Below are 21,843 nucleotides of genomic sequence, written 5' to 3'. Positions count from 1 at the left end.
CAGTATCAACACAACACCATTTAGTTTATTGAACAAATATTTGTCGTTCGTTATAATCAACATCTGTGACATGATGTACATGTACATACACTATCATAAAGTCCGGGAGCAAACCATAACTTCATTTTGGGTTCGGACTTTCTCTACAGGTTATGGTTTTGTCTACGTCTTATTACTGATTCTATCATATTGATGCACTTTTGCTCATTTTTTAACAGTGTCCTCGGGTGCCTTAAAAGATGCCCATAAATAAAATGCATTATTAATGTTATCATTACTAATAATAATAATATGCCTAGCAGCAAAATGTAAAATCTCACTGACACTTTTGGAAATTAAATGTTTATTAAGAAGACAAACAATGCAGGCAATTCACTCAAAAATAGCGACGGGTCAAACTCGGAAGCAACGTCAGGAAGTTGCCTGGTCACTACGAGTACTCCGCAGGCTTGTTCCCGCTGTGCTGGGCGTTGATGTGCTGAGTCATGTCCTTGCGGTTGGTCGACGTGTGGCCACACTGCACGCACGTGTAGCGCCCCCTGGTGTGCTCCCATAGGATGCGTCTGTTGCAGGCCACGCCTGATTGCAAGAGAGAGGACAAAAGTACTGTCATTTTCAAATTTCTAAATATTATGAACCTGACGGTTGGGCCTAGCAGAACGGAGCATCTGACCATATGCTGAAATTTGCTCCAAACGCCAGCTACCATGGGTCACCGTAGAGAGAGACCCATGTGGGAGGAGAGACTCACCTGGAGTCTTCTTCCAGACAGCTGAGGAGCCGGGAGGCGAGTGAGAGGCTGACACCAGAGCCGGCTGAACGGGCTCAGGGGACCCGCTCCGTGTCTGGTTCTGACCCAGAGTGTCTGCCGACGGGTCGTCCATGTTTAGAGACCAAGGCAGCGGAACTGCCTCTTTGAGTTGCGGAGGAGGGGAGGTGTCTGGTTGAGACAGGAAGGGGGGCGGAGCGGCGGGGTCTGGCTGAGGAGCGGAGGCAGGGAAGGAGCCCCCTTGGTCCGGGAGCTGAGAGGACGGTTGCTGCCACGGGGGGTTCTGCTCTGCCATGTCGGCGGCGGGCGAAGGGGCTGCTGGTTCGGCCGGCTTGGCTTTGCCCCGCGGCACTTTGGAGCAGGTGTGCAGGTGAGTCAGGAGGCCGCGGTAGGACCGCAGCTTCGTGCGACAGCTCTCGCACCTTTTTGTGGGGGGGAGGAAAAAAAGAAACAGCAAGGTCACATTTGACTTCTGAGGGAAACTTTACCGCAGGTGCACGGGGCTGAATTAGAGAGCGACTCACAAGAAGAATATGTTGGGTTTGTGATGGTGCCGCATGTGTTCCATCAATGTCTGCATGTCGGGGAAGGAGCCGCTACAGCCGACGGAGGAGCAGAGCAGGACCTTCCCTGAGGAGGAGGACACAACCGACCAAATCACATCACGTCGTCACTTCATCTCTGACAGTATGATCAGGAGAAACCATTGGAATGACCCCGAACTCTCAGAGTTATGAATGTGCCCATAGGACAGGTCTGGAATATACATTCATTAGACCTGGACACAATAATGAAGACTATTTTTTCCCAATTTGCATTTAAGTCAAAACATTGTAAATAAGGTCAAACCAAAATAGAGGATGATTTTTTTGGGGTGGACATTTCTAGAATAGAGGTGAGATGTCATTTATAAATTTGAAATACTATTTTGTTAGTAAAGTCTTATTCACAGGATTTCATCTCAACTCTCCCTCTTCTCTTTTGTTTCACAACGTACAGACCTTCATACAATGAGGAAGTAGACAGAGAGAAGACACATACATCTCCAACAGACGCCAGACGGAGGGGGGCCATTACAATAATAATAATAATAATAATTAAGTCATAATTAATAATAAAAGAGTAGCAGTGGTAGATATGGAGTCCTTGACCCAGGAGAAGTGTCCCTCTCCGGCAGGTTGATGTTTGGAACGCGGGGCTACGGGAGGCTCACACCGGGGGGAGGGGCTCACCGGGAACAGACTGCGCGGGGATCTCGTGCTCCTTGACGTGACTCTGCAGGGTGCTGGTGTTGCTGTACACCCGCTTGCATCCGTGGAGCGGACACGGCGTCCTCTGGATCCCTGCAACAGACAAACGGCGACACATCAAGAGCCGACCCGACACGACCCATCACGACCCGACCCGACACGACCCGACACATCACGAGTTAGCTAGCACGCTAGCTACTAGTTATTCGGCTGGCTAGGCTCGTCGCACACGCACACGCACACGGACACGCCTGTAACACCTGAGCTGAAGTTCACACCTGCTCCTCCGCCGTCCGCGCTCTGCAGCACCGAGCTGCCTGACGACATGATGGGACTGGGACCGTGGGTGTGAGTGGTCGTTCTCTGGGGCGACGACTGCGCAGGCAGGGAGGTCAGACGCGGACTACAGGAGCCACAATGCAACGCGACAACCGCCCTGCTCTTCTTCGTGCACTGGCGAGGTCGCGACCACGCGGAGCACTATCGCCGCCAACTGACTGATTTAGGTACTACCTGTATCCTCCAGGCTAGGCCTGTATTTTCCAGATGTATTCATACATGTTTTAAAAACGGCTTGCTAGAGTTATTTGCAGAAAATGTTTTTTTCGTGTCCACGTGTTTGTTTCCTTTAAGTTCTAGTCCGTTCTTTAATAACTGTCTCTCATTTGTATGTTGAGGACAGAACAGGATGATTGCAGACATCTTGTATTACACTGTAATGTTCCGGTCTAATCCCACTGATCAATTTGGCGTAGAGACGTATTGCATCTTTTATAATATAATAATCCCATCTGTTGCAAGATGCAAATGTAGATGATGGTCCAGATTTACAGGAGAAGAGGTTTCAAAGTAGATTTTATTGATCTTATGTCAAGTGCACAATTACATTTATGGTTTTATACATTAGTTATTCAAGGATTTTTATATTAGAGCTGAAAAAAAGTCTAGTTATTGCATTGAATTAGTAAAAAGTAATAAAAAGTCATCTTTAGACAATAATTTATCCAGGATCAGGTCCTAGGAGGCGGCCGGCTGAGCAGGGTGTTCCACACATCCCTCTGCCCCGGGCGACTTTCTCCAGCTCCTCCTGGGGCCTGATGGGATATGTAGTCCCTCCAGCGAGTCCCTGGCTCCGCCTCTCGGTCTCCTCCCAGTCGGACTTGCCCGGTAAAAAAATCTTCTATACAATGATCACTTATCTCATTCAGGGATCAGCCAGCCTGTTTTTTTTAAAAAGGCTGAGGAAGTATCATGCAAAGACACACCTTATACTTATAACGTACACACACTTACGATTCACATGCTCACTCTGCTGATGAGAGTTCAGATCCAGGTCATTCAGGTGCAACCGGCACAACAATAAATAAACCCCATTACATCTGGCATTGCGAAACCCCCAGTTATTACTTTGTGAGACACACAAAGAACACAAATATATTCCTAAAAGTAACATCTGACATCGCTGACTTAGGGATTACATCCATTCATTATTTGAGGCTGGACGACATAGTTCTCGTGCTGAAATGTGTCTGCGAGGCCTTTGTGTACAAATATACAGCAGTGTTTACGGAAGAGTATGAGGGCAAGGCATAAGAAGAAAAAATGAGGAGGAAGATTTTTTTCTTCTTCTTACATTTCGAGAATAAAACTGAAAATTTTGACCAGGACGCACTTCTCAGCAGCTCTAAACAACCGAATGATAATGTTTTGTTAGTCAGTTCGCTAAGCTAACGCTAGCTGCTAACCAAGTTGTAAAGTTGTGATATTATTATTGACAGGCTGAATCTGGAAGAAACGATGCGGTGACAATGTGTGTTTGCACGTGAACGTCAACGTGAGTCCTGACACGGCGACGTTCATGTGCAAACAACCGTTAAGGAATTTTGAGAGGCGCACAGTTACCGAAGCTAGCGTAGCCTTGCTAACGTTAGCTAACGTGGATGTGTGACAGCTGAACTGGAACCACAACACGGACGTTTAGGGCTATTCCAACTTTAATCTCAACGTTTCAACTTTATTCTCGACATGTTAAATAAATTTTAAAAAATCTTCCACCCTCATTTTCTTCTTCTTAGGCCTGGCCTTAATACTCTTCCGTAGGGTGTTAGCTGCCTACAGTGAAAAGACTGACAAAAAAAAACGTTTTTGACACTTTCCATGTTAACAACCGTCACTTCCCCCTTATCCTGAAAGAAGAGACACACCGTGAGCCAAAGTCAGAACACTCACAGTGTATTCATAGCGTGAATATGTCAACAGATCATACTCCACTGGCTGCGCTCGAGGGGGATTTTGGAGTGATGGCGAGCTGTTGCCGGTCACATTGCGGAGCACACTCTGGGTGAGCTGCTCTCCGCGTTCGCCTTCTGCCGGACACACTCTGGAAGGGAGGAGGGAACAGGACGTCACGCATTGTATGGTGTAGAGTAGGCCTGTCACGATAACTACTTTTTGCCGCACAATATATTGTCCCAAAAAATTATTGCGATAATATTGTCGTCATTTTTTGATACTGAATTATGTGAACTTGCGGTTTGGGCCTATTGGTTGTTGCGCGTGCGAGTCATATACACGATGTGTGTCGCTGCCGAGAGAAATGTTATCCATTCAAGCAATTGAAGACATGGTTCCTTTAGAAGAATATTAAGAAAAAACAAATGTTCTGCCATTTTATCGACCAAACCAGTAAAAGATAAATCGTACGAAGAGAACAGATGAGAGGACTTGACTGCACTGTTTTTGACGTTCATTCTTATGTTAACAAACACGCATGTTGACACAACGGCTATTTTTATTTCATATCCACGTATCGTACCATAAGTCGATAACGTAATTATCGTGACAGGCCTGTCGTCGAGTGAATGGCACCAATATGAAACTGATAAGTCACATGACAGTATGACGATCTCACCTGCCAGGTCTGTGCGACCGATCTCCACCAGCCCCTCGTAGAGGCCCTTGGTCGGGTTCTCCCCCGCCACCCCGACCCCGTGGAGCCAGATCAACAGCATGCGGTGACCGTGCTCCTTGAAGCTTTTCATCCCTATGGGATCAATTCAGAATGACCTGTATGAACCTTATCTCAGAAAATATGAATAGAGAAAAATGATGGAAATAAATCCTTAGTCGAAAGAGTCGGGGAAGTCGAGACTGACCCAAAGATTCTAGATTTTCTTTATTGTCTTGTCATGTCCCGTCTTGGCTCTTCATCCATCATGGAGCCTCAAAACGACATTTGTATATTAAAAAAAGGCTTCATTTGTTCAAACGTCCCAAAATAAGACAAACTTCCGCTGGGCTTTCTCTTCCTTTAGACGTGGACAGAGAACACGTCAGCACCTGTAATGATCTGCACGAATCTTTGACTTGAACTGAAAGAATGAAATCTTTTGTGTTGTCCAAGTCTTTAACAAACCGTATCCACCACTTTGTTTGACACACACTCAGGTTCTACTATTAGACAGAGGACTCGCACGCTTCCCTCTAACATGTGGACCACGTCATCGCTGCTGCATATTCATCATCCACATTATGGTTAGTATCTGCGCTACGGAGCCACCGACGCACCAAGCGGATCTTAAGTGTGTCCGTAGTGTGCGTCTCACCCGTCCACTGCTGCTCGATGGCTCTTATGTGTGCGTCGCTGAAGTCCCAGTGCTGAGCCAGGAGCTTCCACTCCCCACGGCAGAGGGACCTGGTGGCCAGGCTCCACACGACCGAGCGGAGGTGCTGCGTCTCGGGCTGGTGGTCCTGCTTGAAGCTCAGCGGCCTGCCCACCCAGGGGTCCTGGTCACTGCCCATGTGATCCTGGGGACACCGTACAATATATGTGGTGCACCTATTGAAGTCAATCATATCAACAACACCTACTGACTACACTACTGACTACAGTACTCACTACAGAACTGACTGACTATATTACTGACTGACTGCAGTACTGACTACTGTACCGACAGGCTACAGTACTGACTGACTATAGTACTGACTCACTACAGTGACTGACTACAGTACTGACTGACTACTGTACTGACTGACTACAGTACTGACTGACTACATTACTGACTGACTGCAGTACTGACTATAGTACTGACTGACTATAGTACTGACTACAGTGACTGATGACTACAGTACTGACCGACTACAGTCCTGACTGACTACAGTACTGACTACAGTACTGACTACAGTGACTGATGACTACAGTACTGACCGACTACAGTCCTGACTGACTACAGTACTGACTACAGTACTGACTGGCTACAGTACTCACTACAGAACTGACTGACTACATTACTGACTGACTGCAGTACTGACTACAGTACTGACCGATTACAGTCCTGACTGACTACAGTACTGACTGACTACAGTACTGACTACAGTGCTCACTACAGAACTGACTGACTACATTACTGAGTGACTGCAGTACTGACTACAGTGACTGATGACTACAGTACTGACCCACTACAGTCCTGACTGACTACAGTACTGACTACAGTATTGACTGACTGCAGTACTGACTGGCTACAGTACTGACTACAGTACTCACTACAGAACTGACTGACTACATTACTGACTGACTGCAGTACTGACTACTGTACTGACTGGCTACAGTACTGACTACTGTACTGACTGACTACAGTACTGACTGACTGCAGTACCGACTACGGTACTGACCGACTTCAGTACTGAATGGCTACAGTACTGACTGACTACAGTACTGACTCACTGCAGTACTGACTACAGTACTGACTAAAGTACTGACTGACTGCAGTACTGACTACAGTACTGACCGACTTCAGTACTGAATGGCTACAGTACTGACTGACTACAGTACTGACTGACTACAGTACTGACTGCCCTACTGACTACATTACTGACTGACTGCAGTACTGACTACAGTACTGACTCACTACAGTGACTGACTACAATGACTGATGACTACAGTACTGACTGACTACAGTACTGACTGACTACAGTACTGAATCACTACAGTGACTGACTACAGTGACTGACGACTACAGTACTGACCGACTACAGTACGGACTGACTACAGTACTGACTGACTACAGTAATGACTGACTACAGTACTGACTCACTACAGTGACTGATGACTACAGTACTGACTGACTACAGTACTGATTGACTACAGTACTGACTGACTACAGTACTGACTCTACTGACTGACTACAGAACCGACTGACTACAGTACTGATTGACTACAGTACTGACTGACTACAGTACTGACTCTACTGACTGACTACAGAACCGACTGACTACAGTACTGACTCTACTGACTGACTACAGAACTGACTGACTACAGTACTGACTGACTACAGTAATGACTGACTACAGTACTGACTCACTACAGTGACTGATGACTACAGTACTGACTGACTACAGTACTGATTGACTACAGTACTGACTGACTACAGTACTGACTCTACTGACTGACTACAGAACCGACTGACTACAGTACTGATTGACTACAGTACTGACTACAGTACTGACTCTACTGACTGACTACAGTACTGATTGACTACAGTACTGACTACAGTACTGACTCTACTGACTGACTACAGAACTGACTGACTACAGTACTGACTCTACTGACTGACTACAGTACTGACTACAGTACTGACTCTACTGACTGACTACAGAACTGACTGACTACAGTACTGACTCTACTGACTGACTACAGAACTGACTGACTACAGTACGGTCTGACTACATTACTGACTGACTGCAGTACTGACTACAGTACTGACTGACTATAGTACTGACTCACTACAGTGACTGACTACAGTGACTAATGACTACAGTACTGACCGACTACAGTACTTACTCACTACAGTACTGACTCACTACAGAGACTGACTACAGTGACTGATGACTACAGTACTGACCGACTGCAGTACTGACTGACTACAGTACTGACTCACTACAGTGACTAATGACTACAGTACTGACTCCAGTACCGACTCTACTGACTGACTACAGTACGGTCTGACTACATTACTGACTGACTGCAGTACTGACTACAGTACTGACTGACTATAGTACTGACTCACTACAGTGACTGACTACAGTGACTAATGACTACAGTACTGACCGACTACAGTACTGACTCACTACAGTACTGACTCACTACAGAGACTGACTACAGTGACTGATGACTACAGTACTGTCTGACTACATTACCGACTGACTGCAGTACTGACTACAGTACTGACTCTACTGACTGACTACAGAACTGACTGACTACAGTACTGACTCTACTGACTGACTACAGTACTGATTGACTACAGTACTGACTACAGTACTGACTCTACTGACTGACTACAGTACTGATTGACTACAGTACTGACTACAGTACTGACTCTACTGACTGACTACAGAACTGACTGACTACAGTACTGACTCTACTGACTGACTACAGAACTGACTGACTACAGTACGGTCTGACTACATTACTGACTGACTGCAGTACTGACTACAGTACTGACTGACTATAGTACTGACTCACTACAGTGACTGACTACAGTGACTAATGACTACAATACTGACCGACTACAGTACTGACTCACTACAGTACTGACTCACTACAGAGACTGACTACAGTGACTGATGACTACAGTACTGACCGACTGCAGTACTGACTGACTACAGTACTGACTCTACTGACTGACTACAGAACTGACTGACTACAGTACTGATTGACTACAGTACTGACTGACTACAGTACTGACTACAGTACTGACTCTACTGACTGACTACAGAACTGACTGACTACAGTACTGACTACATTACTGACTGACTGCAGTACTGACTACAGTACTGACTGACTATAGTACTGACTCACTACAGTACTGACTCACTACAGTGACTAATGACTACAGTACTGACTCCAGTACTGACTCTACTGACTGACTACAGAACTAACTGACTAAAGTACTGACTCTACTGACTGACTACAGAACTGCCACTACTGACTGACTACAGAACTGACTGACTACAGTACTGACTGACTACAGTACTGACTCACTACAGTGACTGACTACAGTGACTGATGACTACAGTGCTGACCGACTACAGTACTGAATGACTACAGTACTGACTGACTACAGTGACTGACGACTACAGTACTGACCGACTACAGTACGGACTGACTACAGTACTGACTGACTACAGTTCTGACTACAGTACTGACTACAGTGACTGACCGACTACAGTACGGACTGACTACAGTACTGACTGACTACAGTACTGACTCACTACAGTACTGACTCACTACAGTGACTGATGACTACAGTACTGACTGACTACAGTACTGACTGACTACAGTACTGACTCACTACAGTGACTGATGACTACAGTACTGACTGACTACAGTACTGACTGACTACAGTACTGACCACAGTACTGACTGACTAAGTACTGACTGACTACAGTACTGACCACAGTACTGACTGACTACAGTACTGACTCACTACAGTGACTGATGACTACAGTACTGACTGACTACAGTACTGATTGACTACAGAACTGACTGACTACAGTACTGACTCTACTGACTGACTACAGAGCTGACTGACTACAGAAGTGACTGACTACAGTACTGACTGACTACAGAAGTGACTGACTACAGTACTGACTGACTACAGTACTGACTGACTGCAGTACTGACTACATTACTGACTGACTATAGTACTGACTCACTACAGTGACTGACTACAGTGACTGATGACTACAGTACTGACCAACTACAGTACTGTCTGACTACAGTACTGACTACAGTACTGACTCACTACAGTACTAACTCACTACAGTGACTGACTACAGTGACTGATGACTACAGTACTGACCGACTACAGTTCTGACTGGCTACTGTACTGACTTCAGTCCTGACTGACTACAGTACTGACTCACTACAGTGACTGACTACAGTGACTGATGACTACAGTACTGACCGACTACAGTACTGACTGATTACAGTACTGACTGACTACATTACTGATTGACTACAGTACTGACTGACTACAGTACTGACTGAAGTACTGACTCTACTGACTGACTACAGAACTGACTGACTACAGTACTGACTTACTACAATGACTGACTACAGTGACTGATGATTACGGTACTGACCGACTACAGTACTGACTACAGTGACAGACTACAGTACGGACTACAGTACTGACTGTACGGACCTGTCCGAGCCTCAGAGCAGTGCTCCATGTAAAATAATTCAATCCAGCAGAAGAAACATCAGCTCTTAGAAGACGAGAAAGCGTTTGAATTATTATTATCGGAGTTCTTCCAGGTGAGGCGTTGCAGCTCCGCGCCCGGTGACAGTAAACTCACCTTCTCCCATTTATAAAAACGGTCAGCTTTGATGATCATGTCGACCAGGATGACGTGGTTTCCTCTGGCCGCCACCTCCAGGCACGTCTTCCCCTGCTGAGTATATGATATCGTTAGAGAAAACACACACAATCATTTATACAACAAAGTTACCTCTCCACTTTTTTGCATGATGATGCCCTGTCGCTGACAGGCACCTTTTGAAACAGGCAAAAACAGTTACCAGTCCTACTAATAGATCTATTAGAACCCAGTCCCTCCAGTGTGATTCTGTCCTGTGTGTTACAGTGTGTGCTGTGTGGTACCTTATCGGTCATAGTGAGGTTGACACCTGAGATCAGCATCATCTCAGCCAGGTCCTGCCAGCCGTGCTCTGCTGCTATGTGTAAAGCCGTCTGCTGTCGCTGTGAACCACGCGACCAGAATCTGTTAGCTGATGACACTGCACGGTAGCCTTTCTGTTAGCATTATTAAAATAGAAATAATCACACATTGTATTGCATCTGTTTTAACATTTACTTAGTCGGGCTGACAAGTTGTGATTTAGTTTCATTTTGGCAACAAAGGTCAGAATGTTAATTTAATGCATATCTGTAAAACTATTTCGACATGTTACAATTTCATCTTGGACGTACTCTAATTTGCATATTCTTTTCTGATTCATCGCCCTAATCAACATGTTAATTTTTTCATCGATATCTGAATTAATTCATAACTACTTTTAATTGTAATTTTCTGGGGGCATCTGGTTGTAAAGTTGCAAACGGCAACCAACTGAGCACCCGACAGGGGACACTTCATGGTGGCGCGCCGCTGATTCCATTTCCGGTTTCCGGCAGCGCTGAATGTACAACGCGAGTCCACCTCATGTAACTATATTTAACTCATTGAAAGTTGATGGAAAAACATGGCGATTATACATATATGAACACATAGTTATTGACTATATATTACAATCCTGTGAATGAGTTCTTCTAAATATTACACACTGTAGCTTTAAATTAAATCATAGCTCAAATATAATTGCTACTAATATGGATAGAATTTTCACTCTTTGAAAATGCATTTCTGGATTGCAGCTCTGGATACTTGAAATTACTAGTTAAATTCAATATCAATATCATTATCAATAATGTATTTTTTAGGGGTAATTTTTGACTTTATGATCCGCTGCCGCCAGTAAGAATTGAATTCTTAATATCAAGAAATTGCATTTTGACTTGTGAGTGTTCATTTGTAGATGTCAATAGTTAGATCTGCTACCAGTCAAAATTAGGGATGGGACGATACCACTTTTTCGCGTCCGATCTGGTCATTTTAGCCAATATTGCCCCGATACCGATATGGAATATCAGATTGGGACATCCCTCGTCAAAATTACATGTAATGAAATGAAATTAAACATTATTCAATTGTTACAGAGTTCTGTAGTCAATAGTAAAATTTAGTAGTTGTATTAGTAGTAGTAGAAGAAGGAGAAATGAATAGTTGACATGAAGACAACAAGCTTGTAACTATAGTCAAAAAGTGACTGTTGATCTCTACAGTTGTTCTTACGGTGACTGATAAAATGTTACACACACACACACAGGTCTCTGCTGTACTGGTGCAGCTGGAGGTGCTCGTACTCACACAGTCCGTCATGTCCAGGTCACAATCAGCATCTATGAGCAGCCGCACGACCTGGGAGTGGTTGTTCAACACAGCCATGTGCAGTGGTGTGTTCTGTTGCTGTTTGAAACACAAAGACAGAAGAGCATGTCACCCGAGATGGGAACGAAAAAGAGTGCCAACATAGTTTTTCAGTGGTCATAAGAAAAGTGAACTGTTGGCACTTTACTATCAGCTTCTCTCTACGACACATTTATAGGGTTGTCACAATATCCGAATTCAGACTTTTGTCATACATCATACTTACATTGTCGACTGCGTTGATATCAACTCCTGCCTCCAGGAGTAGGCCCGCCTCTCTGTCAAAGCCACGCCGAGCCACGAAATGGAGGCCGCTCATATTCTTCTGCAGATAGAAAACATAGGTTTTAAATGTTCACTCCTTCAAACATTCCAAAAAAAAACCCTCAATCATCTCTCGTTTTTAATATAAATGATATACAAGTACGACATTAAAGGAACCAACCGTACATGAGTTAGTGAGTTTACATTACAGCCGGACTCCAGGAGCAATTTGACACATTCGTAGTGACCCCCGTCCGCCGCAACGTGCAGAGCTGTGAGGCCGTCCTGAACCACAACAGACCGAGCTTCAGAAGACAACAGTGACATAGAAGTTGTACTGAATATTCAACATCTTTGCTTGAGAGGGTTTATAATTTTAGGCTTTCTCGTACTTTTGACTATCAAACCACTACAGCCAAACACTGACGCCACGCCAGAGAAGACTGGCTTAAATTATTTCAGCATGTTGAATAATGTATAATATTCACTGTTTTTTTATTATTATTATTTTTTTTTGGGGGGGGGGGGGGTCCACTGGCTTGGTTAATAATCCTGGTGTTGGTCATTTCATTTCAATTCATTCCAAGTTTTTGCACTAAATAGATTCATCTGGATTTTTCTTTGTCTCTTTTGATAGTCAACCGTGAAGCCGTCAAGTGTCTTCGGGTTTTAGACAAAACAAAGAATGTGAAAGTGCAGTACCACATTGGGCTTCTGTGATGCAATGGATTTTTTTTTATTTAAGTTTTGACACTTTAGTGGATTAGATCAATCCATTATTAAACAAACAGCTGTTCACATACAACATGTATGAATTTGATGGTGGAAGGAACATCGTTCACTGCCTCATATGGGAAAAAAGCATGACTGAAGAAATCAATTTTAAAAGGGAGAATGGACCGACACCATCGCGTTTTGATGGAGTAAGAGCATTTGCACTCACTATGTTCCTCTCATCGATGCCCGCTCCTGTCTCGACAACCCTCTGCAGGACCTCTGTGTGGCCAGGCCTCGCTGCCAGGTGCATGGCCGTGTTCTCTTCCTGCAGGCCAGACACAACAAGCACAAACCATCTTCGACTATACGTTCTCACCAAAACATGTCAACAATACAACACTAAAACAAGAAGGAAGGTGTGTCAGGTTGATCCATTCATTTTTCAAATACATAATTCAATCAAAAACTAGTGATATCTGACTTTTTTTTTGTCAAGAGTTCCAACATTATGGTGGCCCTGAGAGCCCACAGCAATGCAACTTAAGAAAACACATGAAAATAGAAAAAACGCAAGCAAAATCTTGAACACACACACGCAGCATTTTTTAAAAAGCGCTGCAAATAGACTGCAACAGAACGGAAGAGTTTCCAGAGGACACTTAAAAGTGATGCACATAGTCTGGACACATGTTGTTGTTGTTGCTGCAGATTTTAACACACAGTGCTGTTAAAGCCCCAGTGTGTCATTTTTTTACTTTTCTGGCGGCATGGTTGGTGGTAAAGTTGCAAACCGCAACCAACTGAGCGACCGACAGGGGACACTTTATGGTGGTGCACCTCTAATTCTATTTCCTCATTTCCTGCAGCGCTGGAAATTCAAAGCGAATGCGAAGTATTCTGGTCCATGGATTCAATTTCTGTGAATCCATTCTTCTAAATATTACACACTTTAGCTTTAAGGTTACCTTTCCGTCGGCGGTGTTGGAAAATGAGATGAAAAGTAACTGTATTTGATTTATTTTAAATCTATGGCGTTCTTTCATTGTAAATGTCACTTTTTTGTGCAAAGTCAGAGGAGGGGGGGGCACTTCAAGAGTAATCTTCATGGGGCACCCATTATTCCGGGTCTGGGGCCACCGTACAACAGCCCCACAGAATGAATTGAATGTAATCAAACAATGCTGAAGGTAAACGTTGTATAGTTACAGTTATATTTGCTGTTTAGTCGATTTGGTCAATTCTGCATGTGCTAGTATTCAACTCTGCATGACAGAAGCAAAGCGTTGTCTTCACATCACTCTGATAGACATGACAACAACCCAAATGTCTCAACATCTTAGTGATGAATGTTGTGTCACAGTACTCGGGCGTTTGTCTACACTCCATTGAGAATTCGATGCCTTACAAAAATCTCAAACTAACATGGCATTTCTGACCTCTGCAGTACACTGAGTGAATCTGAACAGACCCCTGAGCCCGCCTGTTTGACCCTGAGACGCATAATACCAAATGTCGTCATCTGTTTCCACTCCAGTGATGTGAACATATTTATTTTTGTTTGTCAGCTGTCGGACGTAGATCCGGGTTCCTACTGTTTGTTTGTGATTTAAAAAAACTCAGAAATGATGGATGTGTTTCAGCTCGCATTAATTTGGCCAAGGTGTGGTCATGGCAGCCAGGCAAATATAAGACTGCAAGAACAACTTCAGCAGGCAAAACAGCCAGTGTGTGTGTGCGTGTGTGTGTGTGTGTACCTTGTCCTTCAAACCGTGCGAGCAACCCATTCCAATCAGATACTCCACCACTTCAAGTTGTCCATGTTCGGCAGCCAAGTGAAGAGCTGTCTTCCCTGACTGGTCAGACAGATGTCAGGCAGGTTACACACAGGAATAATAATACAGTATAATAATGTAATACATACAGTACACTGCCCTGTGTACAGTATACTCCCCTGTGTATACAACAGTGACTGCAGATAAACATGGACGACGTGATTAGGGATGCACCGAAATTAAAATTGTTGACCAAAATCGAACAAAATGAAACTGTTGGCTGGAAACCGAATAACCGAAAAAGCTTATTTTTTTTTTTCAGTTCTTAATTTATTCAGCCAAATTTTTCACCATGTGCTTTTTACTTTTTTGTCCTGATTTTCAAGGAAAAAAAACTATTAGAAAAGTAAAATTTATAAATATTCATAGAACACTGAACTTTTTCTTTTTACATTTCCGCAGACATTATGCCAGGAAAGCACAATATAACTTAAACAGATCATCAGATTTATCTCCTGGCAGGTTATTATGTCCCTCATGCTACAAGAGTTATGACATGAATCCTTATTCATGAACCTCCAGAGGTAAACTGGTGTCAAAGAGTCACCTTGTCAACTCTGTCCAGACGGACATCTTCCAGGTCCTCCATGATAAACTCCAACACCCTGGTGTGGCCTCGCTGAGCAGCACAGTGCAGCATGCTCAGACCATCCTAACACACACACACACACACACACACACACACACACACAAACAGACTGTGAGATATCAGCAGAGCCTCATCCTTTGAATCATTCTGTGAAATGAAGGATCATCTCACTTTGTTTTCACAGTTGAACTTTGCTCCGCAGGACACCAGGACCTGCAGGATCTTCAGGTGGCCGAACCAGGATGCCAGGAGCAGTGCATTCATGCCAAACTGTTGGACAAGAATTCATAACATTTATATAACACTGACGCCGATAGTACACATTTATATGTTGGCTTCACTAGGTATTCTGAGTGAGGCAGTGGACGTGATGTTTTTCACATTTATAATTACTTCCATGAAACATGCATCATGCTGCAGTTTATCAAGTGTAGACCAGACAATAAATATTTCATGTAACTCATATGACAACTGACAAACAAGCCCCCCTTCCTATTACCAGTTGGCAGCCCTATGAATATCCCCTCATAATTATATTGAAGACAGCTTCAGGCTGGGACTCTTAATAAACATGTGAAGTCCGGGGCACATTGGACAATGTGTAATGTAAATGAGTTATAAGAACTTCTTGTTCTATGTAATAAAGCATCTGATTAATTGGCCGACCAACTTACTTACTAACTAACTTAGTTACAAACTCACTAAGTAACGTACTCACCGACTTACTAACTAACTTACTTACTAACTTACTTAGTAACGTACTTACCAACTTACTTACTAACTTACTTACTAACTTACTTACATACTTATTACTTACCTACTTACTAACTAACTAACTAACTTTCTAACTTACTTCCTAACTTACTTTCTCATCTCCTTACTTACTAACTAACTTAATTACTAATTTCTTTTCTTATCTCCTTACTTAGTTACTTACTAACGTACTAACTTACTTACTTACTAATTTACTAAATTCCTAACTAAGTAACTTACTTACTTTCTTATCTCCTTACTTGCTTACTAACTTACTTACTTTCTTCTCTCCTTAATTACTTACTTACTTAATTACTAACCAACTTACTAACTTACTTTCTTATGTCCTTACTAACTTACTTACGAACTAACTTACTTTCTCATCTCCTTACTTACTGACTTACTAACTTACTTACTTTCTTATGTCCTTACTTACCAACTAAGTTACTTACTAACTTATTTACTTTCGTATGTCCTTACTTACTAACTTACTTAGTTACTAACTTACTTCCTAACTTACTTTCTTACCTACTTACTTACTAACTTACTTACTTTCTTATGTCCTTACCTACTCACTTACTTAGTAACTAACTAATTTACTTACTAACTAAGTTACTAAATTCCTAACTAGATACTTACTTACTTTCTTATCTCCTTACTTACTTACTAACTAACTTACTTACTTTCTCATCTCCTTACTTACTGACTTACTAACTTATTTACTTTCGTATGTCCTTACTTACTAACTTACTTAGTTACTAACTTACTTCCTAACTTACTTTCTTACCTACTTACTTACTAACTTACTTTCTTATGTCCTTACTTACTAACTTACTTAGTAACTAACTAAGTCACTAACTAACTAACTTCATAAATTCCTAACTAAGTTACTTATTTACTTTCTTATCTCCTTACTTACTCACTAACTAACTTACTAACTTTTTTTATTTCCTTACTTACTTACCTACTTACTATCTAACTTACTTACTCTCTTATCTCCTTAATTAATTACTTACTTACTAACTAACGTACTAACTTACTAATTTACTAACCTACTTACTTACTTTCGTATGTCCTTACTAACTTACCAACTAACTAACTAACTAACTAACTTATTTCCTAACTTACTTTCTTATCTCCTGAATTACTTACTAACTAACTAACTTACTTCCTTAATAACTTACTTACTAACTTACTTACTAACTAAGTAACTTACTTACTAAGTAACTTACCTACTAACTTATTTTTTATTTCCTTACTTACTTTCTTATCTCCTGAATAACTTACTTACTAACTAAGAAACTTACTTACTAAGTAACTTACCTACTAACTTACTTACTTTCTTTTGTCCTTACTTACTAACTTACTTAGTAACTAACTAACTTACTTACTTACGAACTTAGTTTACTTACTTACGTGTCCAGCAAAAAGATTATTTATTATTGTTATGTCCTTAATGATCCTACATAGGGATCCTGGCACCATTGGTGCTCAGGCCTAAAAATAATATAAATAATGTACTTGGATTCCATTTGCTACCCTTTTGGCAAGTTGAATTTGGAAATCCTGACCTCTTTCTGTACAGAGGTGACTTTCTAACTGTGCCGCAGGGAGGATATGGTTAAAACATTAAAAATATTGGTGCGAAAATTGACAAAATGTGAAATATTTCAGTGCCTTTGAAGCCAACACTGAGCAAAGAAGAAACAGAATTCAGACATTAAGTTAAAAATATTGTTAATCATAATAATACAACTATGATGAGGAATGAGGGAAGGTCACGCCCTTGTACACAGGACCAGTGCCAAATCCTTTTTTCAAGAAACCTTAATGGAAACATTTACACATATCTTGAGACAACAATAAAACAATGGACATTACAGGATCCAGAAGTATGTAACACTGGATGGCAGCTGCAGATAAAATGAACCTGCGTGTTTATTTACAATGTCCCTCTCGTCAACGTCAGTGTCATGGTCCAGTAGGAGGCGTAAAGCCTGTTCAGTTCCAGCTCCTGCCGCCCAGTGCAGGGCTTTCCGGTCTACCTGTACACAGACAGACAGACAGACGGGCGGACAGATGGACATCAACAAGTGTTCGATAGGGTAGCTAGCTCCATGGTGAGTTTCTGCGACAACCAATAAACAATGAGACTGTATCTCTATGACTGTACCACTGGGCTTTACAGGGGCCTGGGCTTTTCCTAATCTTCGGTCATTCAGTCGGGTCCAAGTGTTTGGACAGTGACACCATTTTTGTAGTTTTACCTCTGTACACTGCCACAATGGATTTATGATAAAGCAGTCAAAGTGTGATCTAAGTGTAGACTTTCAGGTTTAATTCAAGGGGTTTCAGAAAGTATTGCAATAACTATTTAGGAATCGCAGACATCTTTGCTTGTAGTCCTGTGGTCGCAGGAGTCCGAATAGCAGTGTCATGGCCCGGTGACGAGCTAATTGTCGAACTTGCATTTGGTAGTTTTTTAAGTGGAACTCTCAATATGAGGTCCACAGAGGTGTCGATGCAGGTGACCAAATAAACCTATCAGAGAGATAGCAAAAACTTGAGAAGTGGTCAAATCAACACTCTGGTACAAAAAAGAAGGAAACCAGTGTTTAGGTGAGCACAGAAGGCCAATAATCATTATATAATTACAGAGAAGAAGAAGATGTTATAGTTGCACCTACATAATAAGGTTGCTGTCCGTCAGCAGGAGGACAACTTACTTTATTTTTGGCCTTGACGTTCACGCCCTTCTTGATCAGCTCCTGCATTTTCCCTGTGTCGTTCATCTTCACAGCATCATGGAACTCCTTCTCTGAGCACAGTACTGTTGGGGTGACACAGTGTTCAACAGTCTGTCCTGCAGCCAACGTGGTTCTCTGCCTTGTTTCTCATGTAAGACCTTGCATTATTGGAGTGTAGTGTTGTATTGTAGTGTTGTTAAAGGTGAAATATTATGTAAAAATCACTTTTTTTCAGTGTTTGTGCACATAAATGGGTGTATCTGTGGAGCCTGCTGGCCCACAAACTGTGAGAAAAGACCACCCTGTGGTTTGTTTGTGAGCTGGCTGAACCCTACAGCCTGACTCTGAACGACTGGTTCAGATTTCTCTCCCTCTGTGATGTCACAGTTGGAATCATTTGGGGGTAACCCCGCCTGCAATCTGAGAATCTTCACTTCTCTGGTGAAGGGGCGTGGCATATCCTTCACATTTTTGAAATGGGTTGACCAATCAAAACAGACTGAGCCAGCAGGCCAATCATAGCAGACTGGGGTTTATCACGAGGCGTGGCTAAAAGAAATCCAGGTGTTTTAAACAGAGGGTGTAAAGAGGAGCTGCAGCATTGGTAAGTGCGAGAACACTGATGCTTTCTGAGCATTAGAGCATGTAAACATTTTCAAGTGGTCACCTAAATTAAGAGTATGAACCTGAATATGCGCATAATATGTCACCTTTAAGCACTAATCATTGGTATATTGCACCTGTAAAGACTACAATGTCAGTGACAAAGAGCGATTGCAATTTTTTCACTTTTTTTCACTCCGGTGACCAACTCCTTTCACTTCCTCAAGAGCGGCACATAACACAGAGATATGGAATGCCATTTTAGCCAATATTAAATAAATGAATTAATACACAAATAAATAAATATGTCTATGAAATACATCCTGAAATGAATAAATGCGGCGGTAAATAAATAACTATATAAATAAATGTAAATATAAATATATAAATGATTCAATTAGTTAAATAAATAGGTTTTACTTTTATGTATTTCAGGGTACTTTTTTGTTATAAATCCACATTTATTTATTTCAAGAGGCTTTTATTTCATAAGCGCACATTTACTTATTTCCGGGGACTTTATTTCCTAATGCCACATTTAATTATTTCCATTTCTTATATGCAATTCAGGGGGCGTGGCTATCTCAGTGTGCAAAAAAAGCTGGCAGTCGGAATGGCAGTTGTAGGCTAACGTCACGCACCCGAGGAGCTCCGCAGCCCGCGGACTCTGCGCCACACTGTCGGCCCCGGAGCTCCGCACCAGGCACCGGCCCCGCCACCAAACACGCACCCCGTCAAAGAGGACAAGAGCCCGGGCCCCCTGCGCCACACTGTCGGGCCCCAGACCGGAGCCCCGCACCGTTAACTCGCCACAAACTCACCCTGGCAAACAGCACTGGAACCCGGGCACTGTGCCTCTCACTTGGGGCCCCGGAGCTCTGTGCCTGGGGGTGCGTAATGGGCGAGGGGCGCGGTGCGGTGCTCTGGGGCCCCAAGTGACGGGCACAGTGCCCGGGTTCCAGTGCTCTTTGCCGGGTGAGTTTGGGACCTAGTTCAGCTTTGTAACACAACGCATGTACAGTAGATACAGTCAGATATAACATACATGTCACACACACACTCACAGATGTCGCCCTCCGACACCAGGTCGTCCTCCATGTCTGCGGAGTCTGTGTCTCACATGTCGGTCTCAGGGAGAGGACACCGGACCGGACCGGACCGCACCGCACCGGACGCTTCGGCTCCGCTGAACAGTTACACACACACACAACTGTCAAGCCCCACACAATAAGACATTAAAGAAGGACTTCCGGCTGTGACCTTCAAAATAAAAGGGTTACAGCGCTGTACAACTTCAAACGTCAGAAAAGATTAAACGTGATTTAAGAATAGTTGCGTTACTACCTCCGAGCTGTTTCATTATCAGATGATTATGTTTTGATTAACAAGTGAATTTCCCCGTGTGGGATTAATTAAGTCTTGTCTTATCTTATCTTATCTTATCTTTACCTATTTTATTTTATCTTATCTTACCTTATCTTTACCTATTTTATTTCATTTTATCTTACCTTATCTTTACCTATTTTATTTTATTTTATCTTATCTTATCTTATCTTATCTTATCTTATCTTATCTTATCTTATCTTATCTGATCTAATCTTATATTGTCTTATCTTATCTTATCTTACATTATCTTATTTTAAATTATCTTATCTTACATTATCTTATCTCATCTTATCTTTACCTATTTTATTTTATCTTATCTTATCTTATCTGATCTAATCTTATATTGTCTTATCTTATCTTACATTATCTTATTTTAAATTATCTTATCTTACATTATCTTATCTTATCTTATCTTTAGCTATTTGATTTTATCTTATCTTATCTTACCTTTACCTATTTTGTTTTATCTTATCTTATCTTATCTTATCTTTACCTATTTTATTTTATCTTATCTTATCTTATCTTATCTAATCTTATCTTCTCTTATCTTATCTTATCTCAGTGTTTAGAGTTACACGTTCTGGCCGCAAGTCATTTTTCATCTTTTGTAATAACATTCTTTACTAAAATTTGTACCACAAATCCATTCTGCATTCAGATTGTCATGAACTCTTGTTTCTGGACTTTTGATTGTTATTCCTTTTGTATCTGTTGTTGGTTTCTTGGTCCCTTGTTGTTGTTGTTCCCTGTTATGTTTTGTAGTAACTTTCCTTGTGTCTAGGTTTTAGTTAAGTTACTTTTATTTCATATGTATCTTGAATTTGTGATTTCCTGTTTTACTCTGTGGTTTCCTTCTTGTGTGTTGTCACTTCCTGTTCTCCTG

At 42.2% G+C, this 21,843-nt stretch overlaps 1 protein-coding gene and 1 long non-coding RNA gene across 8 annotated transcripts; one reads left to right on the top strand and one right to left on the bottom strand.

Moving 5' to 3' along the window:
- Positions 1 to 1,372: 1,372 nt before the first annotated feature.
- On the bottom strand, positions 1,373 to 20,810 carry ankdd1a (ankyrin repeat and death domain containing 1A). 7 transcript variants are annotated; one of them, XM_035629513.2, is made up of 17 exons: positions 20,639 to 20,809; positions 18,951 to 19,054; positions 18,171 to 18,269; positions 15,643 to 15,741; positions 15,430 to 15,534; positions 14,805 to 14,903; positions 13,277 to 13,375; positions 12,520 to 12,618; positions 12,296 to 12,394; positions 12,010 to 12,108; positions 10,683 to 10,835; positions 10,378 to 10,473; positions 5,625 to 5,826; positions 4,931 to 5,062; positions 4,249 to 4,399; positions 2,002 to 2,112; positions 1,373 to 1,399 (listed from the first exon to the last, which is right to left on the bottom strand). In XM_035629513.2, the coding sequence occupies exons 1-15, from the start codon at positions 20,670 to 20,672 to the stop codon at positions 4,338 to 4,340; spliced, it is 1,581 nt and encodes a 526-aa protein (XP_035485406.1). In that variant the 5' UTR covers positions 20,673 to 20,809; the 3' UTR covers positions 1,373 to 1,399; positions 2,002 to 2,112; positions 4,249 to 4,337. The 7 variants fall into 7 exon arrangements, with proteins under 7 accessions (XP_035485406.1, XP_035485407.1, XP_035485408.1 ...); XM_035629514.2 differs by having other exon boundaries at positions 10,378 to 10,470; XM_035629515.2 differs by having other exon boundaries at positions 10,683 to 10,781; positions 20,639 to 20,808.
- On the top strand, positions 1,843 to 5,076 carry LOC118302959. Its single transcript, XR_004790678.2, has 3 exons — positions 1,843 to 2,525; positions 4,279 to 4,360; positions 4,938 to 5,076. It is a non-coding gene; the product is annotated as an uncharacterized LOC118302959 (long non-coding RNA).
- Positions 20,811 to 21,843: the final 1,033 nt, after the last annotated feature.

Source organism: Scophthalmus maximus, chromosome 4 (genome assembly GCF_022379125.1).
Source record: "Scophthalmus maximus strain ysfricsl-2021 chromosome 4, ASM2237912v1, whole genome shotgun sequence".
Lineage (NCBI taxonomy): Eukaryota > Metazoa > Chordata > Actinopteri > Pleuronectiformes > Scophthalmidae > Scophthalmus > Scophthalmus maximus.
Note: the sequence above shows the minus strand (reverse complement) of the source record. Positions and strands in the feature narration are given on the sequence as shown.

What these genes read in the sequence shown, in the direction of transcription:
- ankdd1a (XM_035629513.2), bottom strand. Translation starts at nt 20,672, where the DNA reads ATGGAGGACGACCTGGTGTCGGAGGGCGACATCT. An exon ending in CGCACGGTTTGAAGGACAAG is followed by an intron (nt 13,376 to 14,804) that starts GTACACACACAC and finishes TCTGGCCTGCAG; the next exon opens with GAAGAGAACACGGCCATGCA. An exon ending in GCATCGATGAGAGGAACATA is followed by an intron (nt 12,619 to 13,276) that starts GTGAGTGCAAAT and finishes GTTGTGGTTCAG; the next exon opens with GACGGCCTCACAGCTCTGCA.